General features: G+C 54.4%; 1 protein-coding gene across 1 annotated transcript in view; it reads right to left on the minus strand.

The window, feature by feature from the left end:
- The window catches only part of NRG2 (neuregulin 2), a 194972-nt gene that overhangs the window by 5943 nt on the left and 163025 nt on the right, over positions 1 to 26004 (minus strand). The window contains exons 4-9 of the mRNA XM_052643932.1: positions 19787 to 19907; positions 13281 to 13339; positions 7563 to 7586; positions 3502 to 3604; positions 1024 to 1147; positions 571 to 698 (exon numbers count right to left, since the gene is read on the minus strand). Coding sequence (XP_052499892.1) covers positions 571 to 698; positions 1024 to 1147; positions 3502 to 3604; positions 7563 to 7586; positions 13281 to 13339; positions 19787 to 19907 — 559 coding nt within the window. The remainder of the gene's footprint in view (positions 1 to 570; positions 699 to 1023; positions 1148 to 3501; positions 3605 to 7562; positions 7587 to 13280; positions 13340 to 19786; positions 19908 to 26004) is intronic.

Raw genomic sequence — 26004 nt, forward strand, 5'->3', positions numbered from 1 at the left:
TGCCCCCTCCACTCCTGTGGTCCCGGGATACCTGCTGCAAGCACCCAGCCCCAGTGGCCAATATACAGGGACCCCACTCCCCAGGGAAGAACGGGGTCAACCATGTTCTTTTTAGAGCTGTATGACTTTGTGCTTGTGTAGACAGGCCTCCCTACCTCTGGAGAAGAGGCTAATGTGGATTAGGTTCACGTGGAAACCCCAGGAGAGGACACTGAATAGCTGGGGGTACTTGAGGGACCAGGCAGTTTTTGCCAGAGGAAGTAGTGCTAACGACGTCCAAACAGAACTGAATGTTAGGTGGGAGCACAGTGACACTGTTGCTCCTCTGGGGCTGATTTAAACTAGAAAAGGGAATCCTGTTTCTTGACCTGGATGGATGTTTGGTGGTGGGTTCTGGTTTGAAGCCCCCCTCACCTCCATCCTCTGGCTCCCTAGGACCCTTAATACAGAGCCCAGCCTGGCTGGGGAGTTTTGTGTGTGTCCCCAGGCAGGTGTGTGATGCGTATGTGCAAGCCCTGTGGGTATGCACACAGGAGTCTGCAAGGATCTGTGGGCCTGGGTGGTGCCCACCTGTGGCTGGAGGTGGGCGTGGCTGTGGAGCAGTGGTGAGAAGGAGAACAGGAGTGGCTCCCGGAGAAAGTGGTCTCCGTTTCCCTCCGGATGACGTGGTCTGTGGCGGATACATTCTTGGAGATATACTGCAACAGAGAGTTTGAGGGGGGCAGTTAGCGACAGATGACCAAGTTGGCCCTCCTTCCTGGTGGGCTCGGGGAAATGAGACAGTAAGCTTCAGGTGGTGGGGGGGATGGTCCACTGGATATGTGACTCGGTGTTAGGGCAGCAGTGGCTCCTGGAAGTCCAGCCCCTGACCTCCCTTGAGGAAGTGGGCCAAGTGAGGCTAAATCATCCTGGGAAGGCTGAGGCCAGGATGGGCCACTGCCTCCCTGGCCCATTCTTGCAGGGGGCATGAGAAGGCCGGCTCTACTGCGAGGGGTCAGAGTGGGGCCAGGGATCACCACTCACGTCTGCCATCTGGATCTCCTCAGGGTCCAGTCGGGGGTGGCTAGGCCCGTTGGCCAAGCTCCGGTTCTGGTGGGCAGGGCACATGTTCTGTCGGAGGTGGTTATGCATCTGCTTCCGTTGTTTCCTGCAGGAGAAGGTGCATTAGCCTGGCACCCCCATACCCCATGACACACACAAAACATGAACTCCCCTAGCTGTCACCCCAGGGAACTGGGCTACCTGTGCCCTGGACTGCCATGGCATCTCCTGCTACTGCTGCCAGGACCGCTTCAATCAACCCCTACATCATCGCTACCAGCCTGCATTCAGCAGTACCTGAGTGTAGTGGTAATGAGCTTTGGCTCTGCTGAGACAGCAGAACTCTACTTTCTAGCTGTGTAACTCTGGGCAAGTTACTTAAACTCTCCATGCTTCACTTTCCTTATCTGTAAAATGGACTGATCATCTATCCATTTCAAAGACCACTGAGTATGAAGAGCAGATAAGATATTCAACACGGTGCTGAGCCACTTGCTCATTCATTCATTTATTTGGTATTGATTGGGTTTTTACTATGTGCCAGAACTCGCCTGCCAATGGAGTAGACGCAGGTTTGATCCCTGGATCGGGAAGATCCCCTGGCGGAAGAAATGGCATTCCACTCCAGTATTCTTGCCCTGGAAATCCCAAGGACAGAGGAGCCTGGCAGGCTGCAGTCCATGGGGTCGCAAGGAGTCAGATGTGATTTAGTGACTGAACAAAGCAAAGATGCAGTTTTGGAGCAGAGGAGACAGATATAGTTTCTGCCCTCATGGAGCTTGCAGGCCAGCAGGAGAGGCAGATGAAAAACACATCATCTGGCTCTCCTAATAATAATAAAAATAAATTAAAAATAATAAATAAAAATAAATAAACAAGTACTTTCAGCAAAGTGCTATGAAGAAAATAAAACAGGATGCTGTGGTCAGGGAAACAAGACCTGTGGGGCCTCTTTCCTTTGGCACATGTTCAGAGGTCAGTACATCTGTTTTGTAATCGACAAGTCTAATCATGTCACTCCCCTGCTACAAACCCTTCACGGGTCTTCAGCATTCTGTCCCTCTCCCTAGCACTCTCTCTCCACACCCCCACTCACTGCATCCTTGGAGGGCTTGTTTCTGATCTGACACTGTGCCTCTCTGGCCTCTGGGCCTTTGCATCTAATTGCAGCACATTCCGTGCTCCTTCACCTGCTAACGTCTGCTGGACTCAGGCCCAGCTAAAATGCACCTTTTTTCAGGGAAATCCTTCCTGCCCTCCAGCTCAGGTTAGGCACCCCCGAAATTTATCCTGTGATCCCACACCACTTGCTTAGAGCCCTGGCCATTTGCCTGTTGCAGGGGCCGGTGTCTGTTCCGCAGGCGTTGAATTAAAGTTTGTTGAAATGAGTAAATGTAGTATAGGTTAGAACATGGTGCTTGCTTCCCCGCCCCAGTTTTGGGCCTCGGTTTTCCTATGTGGGCCGAGTCTCCTCTCTGGGCTCCCTGGGCCCTAAATCTCAAGGTTGGCAAGGCCTTTGATCTCATATATAGGGGCAGCAGTAACCAAGACCCCAGGGTTCAGCCCCCAAATGGTGGTCATGCCCAGATTCCTGCTTTCTAGATAAGAACAGATGTGACAATCCTCTCTCTGCACTACATCACTTTACAACCTGCATTGGCTTCCTACCATCTGTAGAATAAACCCAGGCTCCCTAGCTTGACATTCAAGGCCCTATGGTGCCATGCAGGTTCCAGCTGTTTTTTTAGACTCATGCACCTTGTTTTCTTGACTCCCGCCCTTTGGTCCAACTAGCCTGGGCTGCTCAAACTCCATGAACACAGTCAATACTCCCCGGCATTTGTCTTTTAGCTTGCTTTGTTTTGCTGGAATTGTCCAGCCCCATTTCTGCCCCTTGCACCAAGGTTCTGACGTCACCTTTCCTCTACTCAGGGATGCCCCAACCCCACCTTCTCTGTGTTGGAAGGTGTCTTGCCTGGACCGCTCCTAGGTGGGGCCAGGCAACTCCTTTTGAGCTCTCTTTTTACCATGAGAAGGGGCCTCCCTCTCTGTGCTTCCCCACCCCCAACACTGCCCCAGTGTCTGCCTACTTGACAGGGCAGATGTTCCCTGCAGGATGCTCTGAGGTACAATACAAGGATCATGCCCATTTTACAGATGAGGACTCAGAGAGGTTCATCAATTTCCATAGGGTTACAGGAAATGGCAGAGTTGGATTTGAACCTAGATCTGTCTTCTTTCGATGCCTGTGCTTATGACCACTCTTGTTCAGTCCTCTGGGGTCTGTCTCTCCCGCCTCTGCTCCTGCTTCTTGGCCTGGCCCTTTGGCCCCACACCAGCTGCAGAAGCCCCTAAGGGGCAGAGGGGAAGAGCAAGGGGGAGGCCAGGCCAGGCATGGTGGAGAAGACAGCCTGTCCCCACAGAAGCAGCCCCCAGTTGGCCTGAATGCCAACAACTCACTTGGTCTTGCAGTAGGCGACTACGCAGACGATGCCCACCACCAGCAGAGCCACGCAAATGCCAGTGATGGTCAGGACCCTCTTCTGGTACAGCTCCTCAGCTTCTGCAGGGGTAGAGGGTGTGAGGGGAAAGGCAGGCAGCAGACCCACAGAGGCAGGGGTGCAGACCCTCCCCTACCCCTCGAACCTTGGGCTTCCATCCGTCTCTTCCCTCCCTAGCCAGTTCCCTCCCTCCTGCTCTCCCGAACTCCACCCACCCATGGATCTGGTCACAAGTGACTACCCCTGAGTTCACTTTCCCAAACCCTGCGCTGTACCTGATGAGTGGAAAATGCAGGGGGATGGAGGAGGTGGGATGAAGGTGAAGGTCCCGAGGTCATAGGGGAGGGTAACCCACTATGGCCTGGTGGCTGCCAAGAGCCTTGATAGGCTGGGGAAAACTAGTCTTCACAGCGGTGAACATGCAGGCCCTGGGCAGAGGCCTGGCCACTTTGGCTTCCTGAGGAAGGTGGAAAGTGGCTTGTTCAGGGCTAGAGAACAAGCTTGTTCTTGGGCTTGTTCTTGTTCTAGACACCAGGTCCAGAGCCTAGCCTTAGGAGGGGTGTCAGGATCAGGGACAGAGTGGGCCAGGCCCGCAGAGGTGGGCATGGGGAAAAAGGCTTTGGTTTATCCCTACAGCCTGGTCAGAGTTGTGGCCCTGGCCCACTCTGGCCCCCCGTCTCTGCCTGTGGGGAGCCCACAAGTGACAGCACAGCTCCCTAGGACAACCGTGTGCCTAGGAGTGACCTCTACCCTTCTGAAGGAGCTGAGCTAGGCTGGGCCTCAGAGCCTTAAAAAAGACTCGACCATCCCCTTTACCCCCACTTTTTGGTGGGGCAGCCGCTACCCTTCTAGAACAGAGAAAGCTTGGAGGAAGAGAAGGAACAAGGGGCTAGCACACAACACGGTCACCCTCACTCCCACTTGCACCTGCTGGCCGGCCCTTCCACGCTGCTCTCTCCCAGCAGGACTGGGATAAGTGGGGACCGGATCCAACACCTTGGTGGAACCCTGGGCAATGTGCCCAGGCCCCCAGGCTTACAGCGCCTCCTGTGGCAAAGGTACACCCAGCAGCACAGACCGGGTACAGACGCCCAGACACACACACCTGGAAGACGACGCCTGGCTGACACACAGACCCTTAACAGGGATACAGGGCTACACTCACACACATCCACCATGCATGTGATCAGGCCCACGGACACACAGTCATGCGGAGTCGTAAAACAAACAGCCCTTTACCCAGGACCCCCACCGCTGGGCTCTGAGGTCCCCAGCCCGCCTGTGGCCCTCCTCCCCGGGGTGGGCTCTGAGGTCCTCGGCCCGCCTGTGGCTCTCCTCCCCGGCCACCACTCAGTCCTGCAGTCAGGCCTCTGTCTCCGTCACTCCTTTGAGGCCACTCTGGTCATGGCCACTGACAGCCCCCTGCTGCCAAGCCTCTGGTCCATCCATGTCCCGCTTAGCGGATGCCCCCACCTGGGCTCGCTTCCCCGGCTGGTCTTCTCGCCTGGATTTCCTCCTCCTGCACTGGCTCATCTCTGTCTCAGTTGCTGCTCCCCGCTCTTCCATGTGGGCTTCAGGGTAGAAAGGCCCAGAGCTCTCAGGCGTCTTCCTCTCCCTACCTGCCCTCTCTCCCTCCATCATCTCACTCAGACTCAGACTGGAAATACCATCTGTATGCTGCTGAAGCTCACATTTCTCTCTTGTAGCAACTCCCCCCGCCAGCTCCAGATTCCTACAGCCAAGGGCCACGGCCAAGCAGGTGCACTGACCCTCTCTGCCCACCCCGCCACCTGCCCTCTGCCCTTCCCATCTCCAAGGCGGCAGCACCACTTTTCCTGCTGTACAGGCTCCAAGCCTCAGAATCGTTCGTTCCTGATCTTCCCACCCACTCTGGTCTCTGGTATCTGATCCATCAGCAGGTCCTCTCAGCTCTACCTCCCAAGTAGATCCCAGATCTGACCACTTCTTACCTCTTCTGGGGCTTCCAGCTTTGTCCAAGATGATGCCATCTTCCCCTGGACAGCTGTCCACCTTCTGACTGGATTCTCTGCTTCTATTCCTCCACATTCTGTCCCCTCACCCAGTCTATTCTCTGCCCCAAAGCCACATTGATTTCCAGTCATAAGGTAGATCATTTTACTCCTCATAAAGATTATAAAGCAGATCATTTTAAGGATGCTTAAAAACCCACACTGGCATCCCCTTGCAATTCAAATACAACCTAAAAGCCTTACCGTGGCCCACAAGACCCAGAGTCACCCGGTCCCTTCCTTTAGATCCCATCTGTGGTCCTCTCCCCCATATCTGCTGTGTTTCAGAGTCACTGGCAGTCCTGCCCACCGAACAAGGCAGGCCCATCCACGTCATCCCTAACTTGCTGTGTCCCCACCATAAACACTCCACCCCCACCTACTGTTTGCAGGGCTGGCTACTTTCTGTCAATTTTTAGCCCAAACGTCACCTCACTGGACAAGCCTTCTCTGATCACTTAGTTAGAGTCAGTCCCCACTCTGACTAGGTACTGTCCCATTCCCTTTTATTGGGCTGGCCAAAAAGTTCATTTGGGTTTTTCTATTACATCTTATGGAAAAATCCGAACAACCTTTTTGGCCAACCCGATATTTTCTGTATAGTGCTTACCACCACCTGATTTCTTTCTTGTTTGCTTGTTCTGCCAGGAGGGCAGCAACTCTGCATGCTAGATCCCCAGGGTCTGGCCAACTCTGGGGCTCAGGAGATGTTTTTGAGTCAGTGAGTGAATGAATATACAGACCACCTTTACAGACAGTCACGTTACAGGTGCTCACACTTGCCTCCACACCCACTGCTCATGCTCAACTCTTAACAACAAAGATTGCACCCACTGCACCCCTCCGTGTGCTCACACCCTGCACTGAGAGACCCAAAAGGTGTAAACACGTCAGCCCCCCCATAACAACACAGACACACACACCTACAGGTTCATCCCTGTGTCCCCTGGCAGGATCACACGGGCACCACAGACTTGACCCCTCTCCTCCCCACCCCATCACAGCAGATAGACAGACAGACATACGCTTACACATAGACTTTCAGCTCCATCTTCTGAGAATAGCTGATGGTGGTTAGGTGGCAGGGGAACTAGGGCCTCCCCCAACCTGCCACATGAACAGCTTTTTCATAACTGCCAGCTCCACACACATCTGAGGTCTGACTGCATCGAAGCCTCAACCCCTCTTGAGCTCCTGCTTCTCTTCAGCTATATAACATGTGTGGACCAGGGTGGAGGCTCCCAGCACAAAGCCAGAGAGCTGGAAAGACGGACCTCAGAGTCCCTTCCTGCCCAGGGCATCTTCCAGGGGCCAGAGGACAGTCACAGGAGGGACGTAAGGTTCTGAGCTGGGAGGCAGGAGGTACCAGCCCACCCTAGACCCTTGCTGGTGCTGCCCATAGACAAACACATGTGCCCTCGTGGAGAGAGATCATGATAGGAGTAACAGCCTCAAGCAGATGGCAAAGCCTGGCAGACAAACATGAGGCAGGGGGCAGAGACAAATAGGTGTTATCAGCTGCCAGCCCGGTGCAGAATGAAAAGCAATGGAAATGAAAATGGGAAAAGGAAGGAGGATTAAAGTCAAATTGAAAGGGCTGCCTCTCTGCACAGTCTCTGAAGCAAGATTCCGTGGCTTCTGGACACCCACTCTTCAAGGGACCTGGCTTTTTGGCCAACCCACTGGGGCACATACAGCTCACGGGGCCTGTTCCCCTGAGTACCATGGTGATCAGCCCCAGGCAAGGGGGCACTGCTGTACACTGGGCACAGTCTGAACCCCAGGGCACCCTGCCCTCCATAAGCTTGTCTTGTCTCCCCCACATCAGCGTAGTTTACTATAGGACATCCTGGCAGGGACGGGGGGATTTCTGAAATCCTCCCTTTTCCATTTTGGGGGAAAGGAAACTCAACATCCAGCACACATGGTGTCAGAGGCTGAGGAGAGGGGCTATGTGGATGGTGCTGACCCATACATAGAGGCTCCATACCCTTTAGTTCAAATCCAAGGTGCTCTGGCAGTGCGGGAGAGAGGAGGGTCAGAGGGGGAAGGGATGAAGGGAGAGATACAGACAGAAATGGGGGAAGGGCGGGAGAGAGAGAGAGAAACGTTGGTCAGGATTCTTCGGATACCAGCAGCAGCCTGTGAGGTGAAGGCAGGTTAGTGGGGTCCCCTCCCGGCCTCCTGAGCCCCTTCCCTGGCAGCCAGCCCCCAGGAGCCCTTGCTGCGGGGTAGGGAGAAGGGTTAGGCTCAGCAGGAAGGGCGGGTTCTTTAGAGATGAGCTGTGGGGTTAGTACCTGGTGGGGAGGGGCAGAAGTCAGTTGGCAGATGTCCCCGGGGAGGAAAGTGAGTGGGGGGCAGGGGTCCGAGGCATCCCCATACTCCCCTTCCCAGCTTCAGCGCCAGCCCCTCCTGGAGACAGCCTGCTCTGCTTGAGCTCATTCACGGGGCCCTTTTTTCTGTTCAGGACGAGCGCAGGGGGTACTCATACTGGCCCCTTGTCCCTGTCCTGTCCCCTCGGGCCTCACTGGCCTGCCCACCTACTAGGAGCCTGGCATAGAGGCTCAGAGTCTGTGGGGAGCAGGAGTGTGGAGGGGAGCAGGTCACTTCTCCACCTGACACCCCCAACATCCTAGAAACTTGCAGGGGTGAGGCCTTGGGGTGTCAGCCTACTTTCACTAGTTAGGAAAGCAAACTTCAACTTGGAGAAAGAGACAAGCATGCCACCTGTAGAACACCTGTGCCCCCTGCATGGCAGCCAGTTGTGCTCTTTGAAGTGGGGTCATGTTGTGAATGTGCAATTTCACGGCCCTTCGAGGTAGATGCCCAGGATATCGAAGGCTCGGATAAGAGGGCCCGCCCAGGAATCAGCTCTGGCACTGACCTGCTGTGCGACCCCAGAGTTCCCTGCCTGTCTGGCTCTCAGTCTCTCATCTGTTGAGTGGGGATCAGGCCTGGCTACGGGATCCCTGGAAGGTCTGCAAACCCCTCTGTGCTTCAGAATCATCCAGGCCAATGGAACCGGGCTCTGGGGTGGGAGCCCAGAAATGTCCCCAGTGTTTTTGAAAAGTGCACCTAGCATTCTAAGCTAGCAGCTGGCTTCTGAGTGTGGGCTTCAAGTCTCTGTTTTGTCCCCAGTTTGCTGTGTGCGTGTGGGCAAGTCATAGTCTTTTCCTCATGTGTCAAAGGTGCCTGTAGCCAGGGAGAGGAAGAGGGCAAGGTGGTGGGCCAGGGCCCTCTCCATGGCCTCCCCATGTGCAGAGCAAGCTCCTCCAGAGCCCTGGAGGAGGTGGAGTTGTGTTCTGAGGTTCTCATCTCCTGTGGAGGGAGGGGAGCATGGGCACGTGTGTCCAGCGCTGGATTTCTCCTTTGCTCCATGACAGGGAGTCCAGGGGGCTCTGCCATTGGAAAAGGGCAGGCGAGCAGGACGGTTTTGACTGAAAGAGCCTTGAGGAAGATTCTGGGGCTCTGGCCCCTCAATTCCATTCAGCGACCACACCCTTGAAGCATGATCCCCAGCTCTTCCAAACATGAACACTCCTGGGCACTCCTGTTAAATCTGACGTTGAGGGTGATCTCTTTGTGGTCTTACATGTACTGCTGGGAGGTAGGTATTCTTAACACAGCAAGTCCTCTCCTCTCCTGGGACCTCCCTGGGCTGGCCAGCTGTGCTAAGCAAGCAGCACAAACTTGACAGATTCAAGGGATCCTCAGGGGCAGCTCTCACTGAGTGGCTAGGCCTGTAGCCCCAGGGACCCTCCGGGCAGCTCGAGAGAGCTCACAGCATTTGGAGATGCACCCAGGCTCCCTGGAGAGAAGAGCCCGCTTGGCCACAGCGCCCCAGAGGCTGAGAGAACTATGGTTCACAGAGCGGGTTTGGGCTCTGCTTGTGGTGGTGTTTGTATTAGATGAGGCAGCTGGGGGCCAGTGGTGCTAGGACACTTTCCCAAGGTCACACAGCAAATTTGGAGGCAGAAAGGAGGCTAGAGGCCAGGTCTGTGATCTCTTGGGCCTAAGCCATGGCTATTCCTGCCCATTGAGTCCCTGGGCAGGCCTGACTGGCTAGTCCTCAGGACAACGACCACCTGGAGAAGTGAGCAGGGCTCCCAAAGTCATTTAAGAGTTTTCTCCTGCATCACTCCTCTGGGAACCAAGCAGTACAGCAGCAGCTTTGGGGGCTCCTGACTGGCCTTCCCTTTGAGCCAAAGGCCAGTGCTGTCTTGGATCGCCAGCGGTACTTGGCTGGCCACTAGAAGGCAGCCCTGCTTCCCTTGCCCCACGGGTGGATTCTGAGGGGCCTGTAGCTATGTCAGCCCCAGCAAAACAAAAACCAAACAAAAAACCAAACAGTCTTCTGCTCATCATATTCACTGATTGCCACTCAGCCAGCATAGAGTGACACCACCAAGTCACAGACAGGTCCTACTGGACAGAAATTTGCATACTGACCAGTAACCATGGTCACCTGCTGCTGAACTCCCAGCAGGGCCGGCTGATCAGACAACAGGCAAAGTTTCCATCCTGGACGGGCCCTGAGACACACAGCCTCAGGCTCCTGGATGAGGAGGTCCTGATGTGGACCCTAGAGCATGTGCTCATGTGCTCGTGTGTGTGTGCCTGTGTGAGCAGGTGTCAGCACATGTGTGTGTTGGCGTGTGAGTGCAGGCATGTGCTCATGTGTTTGTGAGTGTGTGTGCAGATTTGTGCTCTTGTATGTGAGGGGTATCCAGGTGTACAAGTTTTGATTCTTCGGAAGTGGAGGGGCTATCAGGGGAAGAAGGGGAAGTTACTGTGGCTGCAGGTCTAGAGGCTGTCTGGACAGAGGGGGAAGGTCAGACACTTTGCTCAGGATGTGCTGAGAGTCAGCCTCTGGGGGGCCCTCACCTTCAGGCCAGCAGTAGCTGGGAGAAGAGCGTGGCTTTGCTCAAGCAACAACCGCAGGTGCTCGACTAAGCCTATCATGTGTCTCCCTTTGTTTCATCCTCCCAGTAACCCTAAGGGCATAGATGTCATTATCCCCATTTTACAGGTGAGAAAATCAGAGAGGTTAAATGAGGCCCCCAGAACAGTAAGCTTAGCTGCTGGCAATATTATTCAGGTCCCTTTGAATCCAAGCCTGAACACTTAAGTTAGCATTTTATACTCCCTTCTCGATAATTATCTGGTAGAGCAGTGGAAGTGCTCCATGCAAAGTGCTTCAAGAGTATAAATCCTTTACCAAAAGGTGCCAGCAAGAATCCCAATAACACCAGGCAGAAAGGCTGCATTTCCAGAGTCTTTCCTGGGCTCCTGGAGCCCGGCTGACCCTCCCAGGAGATCTGAGCTGAAAGCTGAAGACGCCCAGCTGGCAGGGAAGCTTGGATGGCGGCCAAGTTCTGGAGGCTCCACTGCTCTGATTCAGGATGCGCTGGGACTCCCTGTCCAGAACAGTCCCGTAAGCTAGGGAGGCTCTGGGCCGAAGGGGGAGAAGGAAAAGGCCCTCCACTGTCTCTCTCCTGGTCCTCAGCCCTGCCTGGCTGCTCTACCTTCCTGACTTGCAGTCCTCCAACAGGGCTGATCTGACTCTGCAGCTGGTTCTGGAGCCTGGGCTCAGGAGAATTCTGTTGGGCCGCGTGCCCACAGGTTCAGTTCCTATCCCCACGACCTTCCTCCCTGGCCTCCAATGGGAGGGGCCTGGGGAGAGAGCTGCCCCCAACACTGTATTAAGATAGTTGATCATCTGGGCTGACCAGCCCCCACCTCCCTGGCACCTCCACTCTCCTCTTCAAATCTTGGCTTCCAGGTTCCTGTTGGGGGGAACATCTAGCCTTTCGTGCTATGGTCTGAAAAGGGTGAGGAGGCTCCTTTCTCTATCCTGAGCCCCAAATCCCTTTTTTCTGAGGGCTGCCTAAGTGGCCCCGTGGGTCCTGCCCTCAGCCCCTTCATGCCAGGCACCATCAATCCAGTTTGAATTCCTCAGGGGATCCATCTGTCCTCCCTGGAGAGGAGGAGGTGGGTGGCAGGTTGATCAGGGGCCTAGGGTGTTCTGGAGGATAGGGGCCACGGACTGTTGGGTCCCAGAGAGAGTCCACGGCCAGTCTGTGGCTTTCTGCTCTGCTCCACCGCCACCTGACAGCGCTTGAAGGAACTGCTCCCAGCCCCAGATAAAACCTGCCACAGTCATGGCCTCATCCCCCAGCCCCAGGGCTCACACTATTCTCAACACACTGCAAACCAGAAAGTTCTACCTTCAGAAGTGGAAGAGAGGAAGGGAATGAAGTCTTGGTGGGGTCTTAGACCACAGATGACCTGGAGAGAGTCGCCAGTTACCCCTCCATTCCTTATTCCCTCTATGTTTTAACAATCTTTGTTGTTTAGTTGCTACGTCATGTCCAGCTCTTTGCGACCCCATGGACTGTAGCCTGCCAGGCTCTTCTGTCCTTGAGATTACCCAGGCAAGAATACTGGAGTGGTTGCCATTTCCTTCTCCAGTGGATCTTCCTGACCCAGGGATTGAGCCCAAGTCTCCTGCATTACAGGGGGATTCTTTACTGCTAAGCCACTAGGGAAGCCCATGTTGAGCAACAAACAATAACCTCCTCCATCAACATTTAGCCGCATAGAGGTCTCTAGTCTCCATGGAAACCACTGCCCTGGGGCCTGTATTCCCTCAATCCTCCTTCCCCATTCTCCCCCATCTCCCCAAATCAAACCAAAACAAACTCTGGCCAGATCCCAGATCCAAAGGCAGGCTTTCTGAGAACTTGTTTCTCTCTCAAACACACAAGCACACACTCACTGCCTAGCCCTGCGCCCCCCAGCCCCCCAACAGCCTGACATCCTCAAACAGGCTCTCAGAGGCAGGTGAGGGCTCTGCAAATGCTTCTTCCCATCCTGGCCAGGCTGCCTGACCCCCGGTGAGGAAGAGACCTGAGCCTGGCTCTGCCCAGCTGCAAAGAGAATCCAGTGTGACTGTGCCCAAGCAGAGGAGGCAGGCACTGTATCAGTCTCCTCTGCATGAAACTGAGTAGGGATCTGTAGGTCCTTCCCCAGGAATGATCCCCCAGTTACCCCTGCCTCTTGTTTGTAGAAAGGCTTTAGCCTCCCAGGCCTTTCTTATCGAGTTCCAAAGAGCACATTTAATCAGAGAAGTGAGAAAGTGCAGAAACCAAGGAAAACAATCAAACAAAACAAAATAATACAAGTTTAGCCATAAAACAAAGTCTGGGACCTCTGGTATACCCTTGAGTTGTTTTTCAGATACTAAAACCCCCAGCAGGTGATGACCACCCCTACACAGGGCCCAGGCTGAGTGGAGCCAGAAGGTTGATGACTGAGATTCCTGAAGCATCACCCTGTTCCCTCGCCACCAGCCAGTCAGACACTGAGCACGAGCTGAACACATACCTCATGACCCCATCCGCCCACAGTCTTTCAAATCCCTTCCCTGGAGTCGCTCATGTCCTCTGCTTGTTGCCTTTGCAATAGCGCTATTTCTTTCCCCTCAACCTGGTTTGGTAGGTTAGCTTTGCTGCATGTTGGGCGAGCAGACCCAAGTTTGGTTCGGTAAGACGCACAGGTGTCTGATGAGGACTGAGAGGACACCCCCACGTCCCCCTCCCCCAATCTCTGAAAGCAAGGCCCCCATCCTTCCCACGGGGTGGGGGGTGGGGGTGGGGAAGAACTGTCAGTTAGCAGGGAAGGAAAGAAATAGAAGAAAGAGACATACTGGAGAAGTTGACCATTGCGAACTGCTGACACCTGTCCCCGGTGTATCCCACAGGACACCTACCAAAAGAAAGAAAACCAGAAAGAGAGAGCCAGGATAGCAAGACACAGGCGTTGCAACACCCCGGCACAGGCTCCTGCCAATGCCAGTTGGGTTCCTTGCCACTGTTAACCATTTGTACCAGCCTCACCACTCTGCCCCTTACCTGCAGCCCTGAACTTTAAACCCAAGGATTAGGCCAAAAATGAAAAAGCAAAACAAAAGAACTAACAAACCAAAAATACAAAAAGGAAACCAAAAACAGCCAAAGATCAAAACAACCAGCACCCCTGGCCCTATATCCTACAACGGGGGGGAGTGGGGGGGACTGCACCCAGAAGCTTTCTAAGGAGCAGGGACTTGTGTTTGTATCTTCAAACATACTTTGCTTAGGATCTGGCATGTACAATCGCAAAGGCAGTTTCTCCAAACATCTCTGTCCGAAGAATCCGTTTGGACATCTGGAGAAGGAAAAGGGGAAAAATCACAGAACAAACTGGCATCATCCGCGAGGCTTAGGTTAGAAATCAAAGTGCACAGTGATGAATGAGAAAACCAAGTCGAGCGCTGGGGCACACTCGCTGCTGGAGGGGCTGGAGTCGGGGCTGGGTGGAGGGCTCAGAAGTCTCCTTCAAAATCTGTCTAATAGATGCAACTCCACGTGGTGGGGAAGCAGGGGTGGGGGTAGGGAAAAGATGGCTTGGGGAAGCTGGGTGGGGGAAATTGGGAACTTACTGCCTAAAGGTCCTAATGGTCCTTGAGACTTCTCTTCTGACCTGCCTGGGGCCCCAGGAAGCCAGACTTGTAGCCCCTTGGTGCCAGGCAGTCAGCAGGTGGGGTGTGGTGGGGAAGGGTTGGGAGGCTGGGAGTTTTCTGGAATACCAAGTTCTGGGGAGCCATTCCTACCAAAGGGTTTTTGCCAGGGCCCTGGGTGGGATTTCTTATCCATGCAGCAGCCTCCAGAAAGCTCAAAGGAGAATGGGAATGCTGTTCCTAGACTGTGTGCCCACAACAAAAGGGGCCTTGGAGACGTCTCATCTGTTCTCTCGAAGAGGGGTTCTGTGGCCAAACAAGTTGAGGAAATCCATTGCCTGGTTTCTGGGTAGAGTTGGGGTGCACGTTAGCATATGAAAGGCCATGAGGAATTTTTTAGGAGGAAAGAGCTGAACTTTCTAGTTGGTTCCAAATTTATCTGACCTTGGAAGTCATTTTTCTGAGGAATCCTTGTGAACATGCAGTTTGGGGAAGGCTTCTCTGGAGCAGTATATATGGGGAAAGCTTACTGGTGGACAAGTGAGGGTGGAGAGAAGCCTGAATTACCAGCATCCCAGAGCTGGTGGGCCCAGGGTGGGTGTGGGGCATCTGGTCTCGGATGGCAAGAATCATGATGCAGGGGGACTAAAGCAGGCTCCCTGGAGACCCCGAAGCCTCTTCCACATCAGGGGGCCAACTGACTGCGTGGGACACCTGCCCTCTCGCCATGACCTGCTCCTCTGTCACTGCCTGGCTCTGGAGGGAGTTCATTCTCCCTGGTTGCCTCCTACAGAGAACCACCCACTCCCATCTCCCTGACTTTGTCCTTACCCCCAAGGTCCATTTCCTTCTGCTCCCTAGCTGCCTTTCTCCCTCCAAGTGATTTCCTGTCTTGCAGATTTGTGGGAGACATGCCCTGCCCTGTATACTCTTCTGAACCCCAGGCAAGGCCAGGTACTTAAGAGAAGCTTACAGACAGGGCCAGACTGACCCCCCGCCCCCAGCCCCCTACTCAAAGATGGGTCTATGCTCTTCTGCCTCTTTAATTTAGGAAATTAGGTAAGCCCATCACCCGTGTCCCCTTAGTAACAGGTCAATACGGTTCATCAGTAAACTTCCCCAAAAGGTGAATGTACTATATACCTCTTAGCATTTTAGTGTATACCAACCATCAGTAGCCCCTTGAACTTACAGGGGGTGATGGCTATTGGCTGTAAAGACCCTCACAAAAACCCTGTGGCCTCCAATCTAGCCTGGAGGATTGGGAGCAGTTGATGAGCAGACAGCTGGAGTCTCTGTGGGCCTTAGGGTATCTCCCTCAGGTGAGGCAGGAGGCTGGTCCTTGTAGTAGGAGCAGTGTGTATGTAGGTATGTCTGGCCAAAGAGTGGTAGTAGAGGAGGGGGTGTCTGGAGAAGGGAGGAGGGGAGCCAGCCAGGGAAGCTGATGCATGCTCATCCTGTTGAACAGGGTGCTTTGGGAGAGGAAGCTACAACTTTGTCAGTACATCCTTTTCTGACCCCCTTGCCCTCGTTCCCAATCATCCCAGCCCAGGAGAATGGAGGCAGTGGCTAAGGCTTTCCATTCAGCTTGCGTCAGGCTCAGCTTTCCTTTCTCAACTCTCAGAAACATTCCACTTGGGAATGGGAGGAGAGGTGTAGAAGTGATTTTTTTCCCAACGTGGAAGCACCTTTGGGGGTGGAAAATATAGACCCAGGAAGTTGCCAAAATAACTCTTGGAATCCTCAAAGGAATAAGAGAGAGGCTTGACTGTGTCCAATGTCTGAGATTAGCCCGGCTCTGGAGACAGGGGAAACCTGCGTGTGTGTGTGTGCACATCTGTGTAAGAGAGAGAATGAGGAGTGCCGGAGCAGGAGGGGACAGAGGGGAATTTATTCCCATTGCAGAGAGCCAGGATGCTTTCCTGTGGCTCTTGGAGATGGAGAATAATTAAGTACATCCCTGTGTTCCTGGCCCCATACCCAGCCTGGACTACCCCGACCGTATCCTCCTATTTTTCATGGCCACAGAGTTGCACAGCTCCAGGTGGTACCGCGGACACTGTCTACAAGACAGAAAAGCCTTCTGTAGTTGTGCAGTGTATACCCTTCCTGCCCTGGGAGTGTGTTCCCTGCTGGCTGAACAAAGGAGAAGGCAGTGGGAGGTGGGCACCTCACGGGGAAGTGCCCTGGCTCCTTTCATTTAGCCTTACTTGTTGAGGATGAGCCACGTCCGGGAGGCTGGGGGCATCCCTGGAGAAGGCTCTGGGGGTGGCCAACAGCCTTGCCATCCTGCTCCCAGGACCTGGTAACAGGGAACAGGCTACATTAGCCTGTCAACCAGGAGCAGGGGCTGAACTTGGCATGGCTGGCTGGTAGTGGGTAAGTTCCCACTCAGACAGGGATTGACTCCCTGAATTTCAGGGACATGGGGTACAGGCTTCCTGGCCCTTAGCCCCACGCCATTATCCTTGACTATGGGAAGGTTTGTGCTCAGGGCTGGAGAAGAGCAGGGGTGAGAGAGGGGCAGAGAGGAGAGCCCGCGGGCTGCACCTGGGATGACAGAGAGGTTGGGACTCTGCCTCCCTGGTTTTCCACCCCACCTCCCGGGCCTCAGTTTCTCCTTTTGGTAGCCTGGGGATAATGCCATGTGTGCTGCCCTCACCCAGGGGAAGGGGAGGATGAGGGATGAGGGTGTGCCCCGGGCACTGGAGGGAGTGAAGCGTCTCTGGCCTCATGAGCAGGGGGGCAGGGGGGTGGAGGTGGAGAGGATGAGCAGGCAGATGGGGATGGGATGAGGGTCACCGGGACGTGGGCGCGGGGGGGATGGGGGATGGGCTGATGGCGAGGAGAGGCATGCCACTGGTATGCGCACAGGGCTGGAAAGAGAGTCTTGTTCTGTCATCATCCCCTGAACCAGTCCCCCAGAGTCACGCACCAACCGTGCTCTATAAACACACGGAGAGAAGAGGAGAAAGCAGCAAGAGGAAGTGCGGAGGCCCCTGTCTGGCCCAGACAGGAGGCAGTCACCGTGATTTGGACCCCCGTTTTCAAATCCCCCTAAGTTTTCCTTTTTAAAACAAAATTCAGTATCAGTGACACTGTTTCTTTTGGCTCTGAATTCTAGAAAAACAGGAGGGATGGAGTGTGCCCGCTTTTCAACACTCCCCGTGGGGCTCGGAACCAATACACAACAACAAGTGTCAGAAAACCAGGAAGGAAAACTGATTTTTGTCGAAACTGGAATGAAACTGACCAGTTTAGTTTCATTATCCAAGCTAAGCGGAAATGCAAAAAAATCAAAATAAAAAAGTAAACAAACAGCACAAATGGTACGACGTGAGTTCCGTTTCCTAAATTCTCTCCTTTTTATTCCATCCATTCCATTCAGGGTGTCATCAGGAACCCCAAAAGGCCTGCCCCCATTCCCTCCCAGCTCACCCACCCTCAGAATGGCCTCTGGGTTCTGCCCTGCCCCCCTCCCCCCCGTCCTTCTCCAGCACAGCTCTGAGGACCTGCCCTCCTGATTGCCATCCCCACCAGGGGTTCCCGTCTCCTGGGGGTCCAGGGAGTCAGGAAAGTTGGTTCCAAGAGCTCTGGCTGGGGTTAAGGTGGGGAGGTGGCAGTTCTGGGTACCGAGCTCAGGTTCTAAGCAGTGAACCCCAGCTGTCCTGGTTGGGGGGTGATAGGACAGCATCTTCACAATGGCTCAGGCTCCTGCACTCTGCTCCTCTCAGATTCAGCTGGGTGGGACCCAGAGGGTCCTAGGGGTACAGCCTTGCTGGCAGGGGTCCCCAGGAACCCTATAGCTCACTGTTCTCTTTTCCACACTAAGCTCTAGCACTGCAGTCCTGGGCTCCACAGCCCTCCCCAACCCCAGCACCTGTCCTGGTTGGCTGCAACCTTTCCTGTCGGGAGCCAGGGCTGATCAGTGACAATGCTGGGTCCTTTCAAGGGTCTGGGGGCCCAAGGGGCTAGAGAAGATGAGAGGCCTGGTGTGTGTGTGTTGTAGGGGATAAGAGGAGGGGGTCCAGGGCTGGGCCATCTCTGTAAGGTATTCCAAAACTCTTACACATTTCTTTAGATCTATTCCTAAGTGCTCAGAGCATTTTCAAGGCTAGAATGTTCCCAGGGTCTGTGACACTGTCCTAGAGGCAGAAAGAGAGGATGAGGGGCTGAGTCTGGACCAAGAACTTCCCAGGGGACCTGCTGTTTCTTTGGGGACTATCCCTTGAGATCCAGGATGGGGGAGGCTGGAAGGCAGATGGCAGCAGGTAGAAGGTGGACCAAGACGAATGCTGGCAGAGGAGGCCAGCTGGAGCCCGGGGAGTGCCTGGCCATCCACTGAGGGGAGAGCATGAAGGAGGCGTGGCCCCCATTATCAAGCTGTAAGGTGGGCACCTTTGGGCAAGGTCATAATCAGGAGGGAGCTGGAGGCCAAGGCAGGAGAGCTGGGAACACTGACTGGATCTTGTCTGTGGGGCTGGCAAACGCCTCCCCCTGAATTTTCATCAGTGCCCTGCTGGCCTGTGCCCAGATGCCATGGGGAATGGGGCAGCTTCGGCACCTCACTAGAGCCCTAGGCTGCTTTGAAACCCGGAGTTGCTAACTAGGCCTTCCTCCCTCTGCTCCTCTGGCTCGGTGGGTAAAGAATCTACCTGCAATGCAGGAGACCTGGGTGGGTTCAGTCCCTGGGTTGGAAAGATCCCCTGGAGGAGGGCATGGGAACCCACTCCAGTATCCTTGTCTGGAGAATCCCAAGGACAGAGGAGCCTGGAGGGCTACAGTCCATGCAGTCGCAAAGAGTCGGACACGACTGAGCGACTAAGCACAGCACCCTCTGCTCCTCAGATCAGGCCAGAACCTGTGCTGCCCTCACAAGCTCCCCTACCTGTTCCTGGCTCGCCCACCAGAGGATTTGTCAAGGGGCAGCAGGTGCCAGCTCCCAGAAGACCTGGCTGGGCCCCAACCAGCCCTCCCTGATCACCGTGCTCCCACCAGCCCTACTGGCTAAGGGTGGGAGCAGAGGTCCTCAGCTCCTGGGAGGTCCTATGAGGCAGCCCTTGGGGAGGCAGAGTCCCAACATGAGCTTTATCCTCAACCCTGACCTCGCCCACTCGGCCACACCCGAGTGATGTCCTTGCTGGTGGCCCCTCACACCCCAGAGAGGGACTAGGGACTGAAATGGCATGGACAGCAGCCAGGGCGTATCTGGGCACTGGCTTCCTGCTGGCAGGGAGAACAGAGCAGACCTCAGCTAGCATGGGCTCTGGGACGTGTTCCCCGCCTGACCCTGCCGGCTTCTCACTGCTGGGAAGATGCGACCCGGGCAGTGTTCATCAGAATAAAGTTTGGAAAGTTGCTGAGAGATGGGAAGGGAAAGAAAGAGAGAGAGAGAGAATCCAGTGCCCACTGCCCAGGGCAGAGACTAGTCTCGCCATCTCCCTAGAAGGTGTCGGTGAAAGCAGGGACACTGGAAGATTGGGTGGGTAGGGGCCTGGGACACTGGGACTGCAGAAGCCCTGAGCCCTTTGGAGCTTACATCTCCCTGTATTCCAGGAAAGGGCTAGGAAGTGGGGCAAACCTCCCTGACTATACCCCCCCTGGAGACCCCTTATCAGTGGCTTGAAGCCCACTTTTTCCTAGAGCCCTCCACTTCTGCCCCGGCCTCTCTCCCCCTGCTCCTGCCCCCACGCCCACCCCCACTGGTCACTTACTTGCAGGAGAGCTGATTGATGCCCTCGATGTAGTAGCAGACACCTCCGTTGACACAGTAGGACTTGGCTGTCTCGTTGCACTTCCGAGCGTGCCCCGACCAGGATGATAGAGTGGTGCTCACTGGAGGTATGAGAGACACGTGCTGGTGACCCACAGAGACCACCGCTGGGCCCCAGGAATCACCTTCTTCATGGTCCTTCATGGCCCATCTCAGAGCTGGATGATTGGAGACTTTAGGAATGGTTGGGAGTCCCTCAAGTCACCAAACAAGGCCAAGGGGAGGCCACTGTGAGCTCTGATCATCTATCCAGCACCGCAGTGCACTCATGCTCCGGGCAAACCTCCAAAGGCTGGGAAGATTTTCTTTTTTGAAGGGGAGGAGAGGCTGGCAGAAACTGCTGTTTTCTGAAATAAGGGTCCACCTCCACTGTTTGCCCGCATGCCTGCCTTTCTGGGGGCACCCCTGCAGGTGGGATGAGGCACCATGTCTTATGTGGTGGGCAAGTCACAGGGTGCAGGGAAGAGACATGTGCATCCATCTGCACCACTGGGGCTCTCATGGACCAGGGTGTGAATGGAGGAAACTGGGCTTTGCGGAGAATGGCACCTTTCGGGACACTAATTTTCTAAGATCTTGGGAGATGTAAGGAGATCCCTAGCTCCCCTCTCTTCTTCCTTTGTCCCAGTGGGGGGACAAGCCTCCCAGAAATGCTACAAAGGCCACTATATCTCCAGAAGTATCCAGGGCCTTCATGTCTGCTCTTGCCAGGCAGCTCCCCCACTTCTGCCTCCTAGAGGGAGCCCCCAGGCCTTGGGTAACCTGGGCTATAAATCAGGGCTTTAGGTCATTGGGGATAGGGCTAGGGGACAGCTAGAATGTGGAAACTAGGTGAGAACAAGCCTGGGTTCAAGGCTGCTAACCTAGACTGCACATCTCTGATGGATCAGATTCATCTGATAAATGAAAATCCCCAAAGCTGGGCTCCTCAGTGGGATGGCACCCAGAAGCCTGGTTTCAAGTGGAAATTCTTGCTCCCAATTTCAGTCTTTATCTGCTAGCTAACCCCTCAGACTGTGTATCCATACTGGTCATCAATGGGTTCCTGCTCCCTGCACAGTCTCTGGGGGCTGGGAGGGCCTCTCCTGCCTGCCCAGCAGCAGCCTCCTGACAAGTGGCCCATCCTACCTTGGCCAGTTCTGTCTCCTCAGAGGTACTGAGTCTCCACCATCCCCCGCAGTAAGTGGGGGGACAAGAGGAGGAGGAGGGGGGCAAGCACTTGGCGCCCTGAGTGTTTAGACGTGTCGAGAGACGGATGGAGCGCGGGAACAGGAGTATATACACGGCTCTGCCTCGGTATATGTCTGAGGAGCTCGCTGATAAAACCCAGCGGGCAGGGCCAACTCCCACTTTCCCAGCACACTGTGCCTGCTGCTGGTCTGGCATTCTTGAGCCCCACCCCTGCTGACGTCTCCCACCTCTGTGCAACCCCACACCCGTCTGGGACCCACATGCTTCTGGGTCAGTGAGACCCAGGGAATAGAGAAAGGGACAGAGAAGAGAAACAGCTGAGATGACCACGCCTGTGAGCTGTAAAATCTCATTGCTGGGAGGACCCTAAAGGTTGTCCTGCCCTTTGATTGCATTGCCAAGGAAGAGTGAGGAAAGAGAGCAGAGCAGAGCCTTCCAGAGTCCAGGGTGTGTTGTAACAAAGCTTCAGGGCTCCTGATATTTGGCTGCATATTCTCACCAGGCACCTGGTCCACCCTGGAAGAACATGTCAGCACCAAGGCTTGACAGATGGATGCAAACACGATGTGGACCACAGGCACGGGTCCTTTACGGGGCCCTGGCCAAGCTAGGGAAACCTCAGGCCATCTTGATGCCCTCTGCGGTCAGGGGTGGCAGAACCTGCCTGATGCTGGGCAGGAGCGCAGATGGTGGTGGGACCACGGCTGCACACTTGGGTCTGCCCCCATGCACGTCTGCACGCACCCAGGACTTGGAAGGCAGTGGATGACTCCTGAAGGAAGGAAGACAGGACCCTGGCTGGGATTTATGGTCTGGGGCTTCCAGAACTGTGTCACAGTGGGGACTAGGCTGGGGCCCTGGAAAAGCAAAAAGGGAGGGCAGTGGGGGAGCTGGTTGCAGAAGATGTGGGGGAAAGGCCTTTGCACCTCAGAAAGTAGTACCTGAGGCCAGCCCTGTAACGGCAGGCTCCTCCCAAGTCACCAACTGTGTTGGTGGTGGAGGTTCATGCCAGGAAGATTTCCACACAGAAGATGTGCGGTCATGCTCTTCCAGCTCAATTGGGCTCTGAGGGCAATGCCTCACACTCCCTTCATATTCCTTCACTGTGTTCTCCCGCATTTGGGGAGGTGAAGATGACCAGTGACCTCCAAGTGAGGGAATCTGGCCGCTCCCTAGACAGCACCCTGGGGACGGTGCTAGGCTACCCCAAACGCAGCTCCCACTCCTGTGCCCTGCCACTTGCTCCTCGCTCACCTCTGGGACTAAACAGCATGAGCCAAAGGCTTGCAGGGAGTCTCTGATTTTTGGCCCCCCAGCTGTCTCTTGCTGAGGCCTGCCTCCATGCCTCCTGGGGCTCTGCCTCGTCTCACTACTGCCTCCCACCCCCCACCCCCCCTGCCCCGGCCTCTGTGGTTTCTTTCTTGGATGGCCACAGTCGCCTCCTCATAGATCTTCCTGTCCTCACTCTTGCCTTCATCTCTAATCTTTCTGCTTTGTGGCTGCTGCCAGAGTAGTCTTTAAAATATGTAAATTGATCAGTCACTTCCAGCATAAAAATCCTCCAATGGTTTTGTACTCAGCCCTCCCCAAGTCTAATCTGGGCCTCACCACCTGTCCTGCTTCTTGTCTTATCCCCTTCTTGCAGTATATTCAGACTCCACTGGCTTAGTTCAGCTCCTCTAAGAGGCCAAGTGACTCCTTCTCCAGGACTTTCAAAATATCAGTGTCTCAGAGAGGCTGCTCAGGTCTCCTCCCTTACTCTTTCTCTTAGTTTTGTAACTAAGTATTTGTAACTATAGTATTTATTTTAACAATTAAAGGACTAGTTGTGCAATTACTAGCTGTCTAAAACCTGAAACTGAAAGTCGCTCAGTCCTGTCTGACTCTTTGTGACCCCATGGCTTATACAGTCCATGGAATTCTCCAGGCCAGAATACTGGAGTGGATAGCTTTTCCCTTCTCCAGGGGATCTTCCCATCCCAAGGACTGAATCCAGGTCTTCTGCATGGCAGGCAGATTCTTTACCACCTGAGCCACAAGGAAAGCCCAAGAATACTGGAGTGGGTAGCCTATCCCTTCTCCAGCAGATCTTCCTGACCCAGGAATCACCAGGTCTCCTGCACTGCAGGTGGATTCTTTACCAACTGAGCTACCTCCAATAGAAGGTAAGCTCCATCTGGGCAGAGGCTGTCTGCTTCACTGGTGAACGAACTCCAGTGTCTAGCACAGCACTTGGCATGTAATAGGTGCTTAACGAATACTGACAATTATCTCTACCAAGCAATTAAAGACATCCGATTCTTTAGAGAAAGGTACATTCTACTACCATCCCAGGGTCTAGTCTGGTCTCCTTGGCTGCTGCTGCTATCAGCATTAAAGCATTAATTCAAGCATTGTCTCTTAGAAAATACAAATACTCATGAACAATCATTAAGGAAATGAAAATAAAAACCACAGAGGTGCTACTTCACACCCCCTCTGCTGCTGCTGCTGCTGAGTCGCTTCAGTCGTGTCCAACTCTGGGCGACCCCATAGACGGCAGCCCACCAGGCTCTGCCGCCCCTGGGATTCTCCAGGCAAGAACACTGGAGTGGGTTGCCATTTCCTTCTCCAATGCATGAAAGTGAAACGTGAAAGTGAAGTCGCTCAGTCGTGTCCGACTCTTCACGACCCCATGGACAGCAGCCCACCAGGCTCCTCCATCCATGGGATTTGCCAGGCAAGAGTATTGGAGTGAGGTGCCATTGCCTTCTCCCTCAGATGGCTGTATTAAAAAAGGATGGATAATAACAAGTGGTGGTGAAGATGTGGGGAAATGGGAATCCCCCTACTTTGCTGATGGAAATGCTAAATGGTGCAGCCACTTTGAAACACAGCTGGTAGTCCCTCAAAAAATTAAACATAGTTACCATATGACCAAGCCAGTCAACTCCTAGGTATATACCCAAGAGAACTAAAATACAAGTTCACACAAAAACTTGGGTACAAATGTTATAGCAGCATTGTTCCTAACAGCCCAAATGTGGAAACGACTAGAATGACGCAACAATCCCAGTTGATGCGTATATAAACAAAATGTGGTAGACCCATGCAATGGAATCCGATTCAGCCACGAAAATGAAAGCATTGATACATGCTACAACATGGATGAACCTTGAAAACATTATTTTAAGTGGAAAAGCCAGTCTTGAAAGGCCACGTATTCTATGATTGTATTTCTGAGAAATGTCCAGAATAGGTGAATCCACAGAAGCAGAAAGTAGATTCTGGTTGCCAGGGGCTGGGGGGGATTTAAAGAAAACACTTGGGGAGGTAAACCCAGGAGATCTCTATTAGGCCTCAGTGTCTTGGGGTGAGTGAGTGTACTGAGGTCTTGAGGAGGCAAGGGCCAGGAGGGAGCTCATGCTGTGGAGATGTTTTCCCCACTGCCAGCTACTGTATCCGCTGCCCTCCTATCCCTTGCCATGGACAAAACTTCTCATCTTTCAAGGCTGTGTCGATGCCCCTTGAGTAGCCGCTGCTCCCTGGCGGCCTTCCCATGCCCTCTTCTGCCGGCCCCACCCCTGTTGCCCTGGCTTCCTTGGGGCCCAGGCAGGCCCAGCCAACCCACCCTGGAATGAGTCAGAGGGGGGCAGGCACAGTCGCCCGCTACCCGCCCTCCACCCCCTCCTCAGGGTGGGGCTGCTGCAAGTCTTCCGGGTTCCGCGGGTAAACAGGAGCCTGAGCATCTTGACCCGGGTAAACGTTCCCCACAGGGCCTCCTGGCTCCCTCCAGTGGCTCTGTCCACCTCCCCACATGAAGGGTAGGCTCTTGCCTGCCTGGACAGCTAAAGAGATGTGGTGTGAGGGTGTACATGTGTGGTGGCGGCGGTGGCTAGGTGTACAGGATGTCAGCCTCGACACAAAAAACCCTGAGAATCCTAGAATTTTAGGGAGAAGGGGCTTACAGATCACCTGGGTCAAACTCAGATGGGAAAACTGAAGACTCGGGAGGTGGAGCAACTCACTCAGGGTTGTACAACAGACCTGGAATGAGACCAAAGCTCTGGACTCCTGTCCACAGCTCGGCTGCCCCGCTGTCCTGCCTGCTGGAGGGACGAGAGGCACAGAGCCCTGAGGGCCCAGCCCAAAGCTCCACTGTCTGATCCCCGTCTGACCAGAACCCAGGCTACTGAGGGCTCACAGAAGCCCACAGGAGGGGTGGAGCTGCAGCTTATCTGAAGGATCTCACAACAGAACCCCCCACCTGAGGCCCCAAGCCCTGTGCAGGAGAGGACATTACTGCGGTTTCCTTCATGGCATGGCAGCCTTTCTTCTTCCTCCACACCCCAGCCCCTGCCTCCGATGTAGTTCTAGCAGGGATGTCACTCATGGTACTCTGCCCCTCAGGACCCCTTTGCATACACACATGGGCCCGCCAGGATGGCATCCCCCCTGCCCTGAGCACATGGCTGGGCCGAGTGGGGCACAGAGCAAGAATCCACCCCTGTGACAACATAAATGGAGACAGACAGACCAAGCTCTCTCTTTCCCTGGGTGGTGCTGGGGTGATGTGAACCCAGAGCTGTCTGAGGCCATAGCCTCCTCTTCTCAATCCTTTCCCTAAACATGGGGGAAGCCCATTTTTACAGGAGGAGAAAAAGAGGCCAACACATTGTGGGAGGGAGCACCCCAACCCCTGCTCTGAGGTCCAGGACTCTGTTGGGTCTAAGGTCAGTCTTACATCTGGACTTCTCAGTTTTAAAAACCAATACATTCCTCAACATAGTTTTATATTGGGTTCTTATCAGTTCTAACCAAGAAAGTCTTAAAATGTAAAACAGGAAACCTCAAATACCCAGTGAATCTGAAAATGCCTGCCCACTCTGGCTGCAGGGGACGATGCTGGGCCCCAGCATGGTCCATTTTCCCAGGCTTGAGACAGGCTGGGAGGGGCAGGAGGGCGCAGGTGCCCCCACCGCTGCCATG

The sequence above is a fragment of the Budorcas taxicolor genome, chromosome 7, assembly GCF_023091745.1.
Source record: "Budorcas taxicolor isolate Tak-1 chromosome 7, Takin1.1, whole genome shotgun sequence".
NCBI lineage: Eukaryota > Metazoa > Chordata > Mammalia > Artiodactyla > Bovidae > Budorcas > Budorcas taxicolor.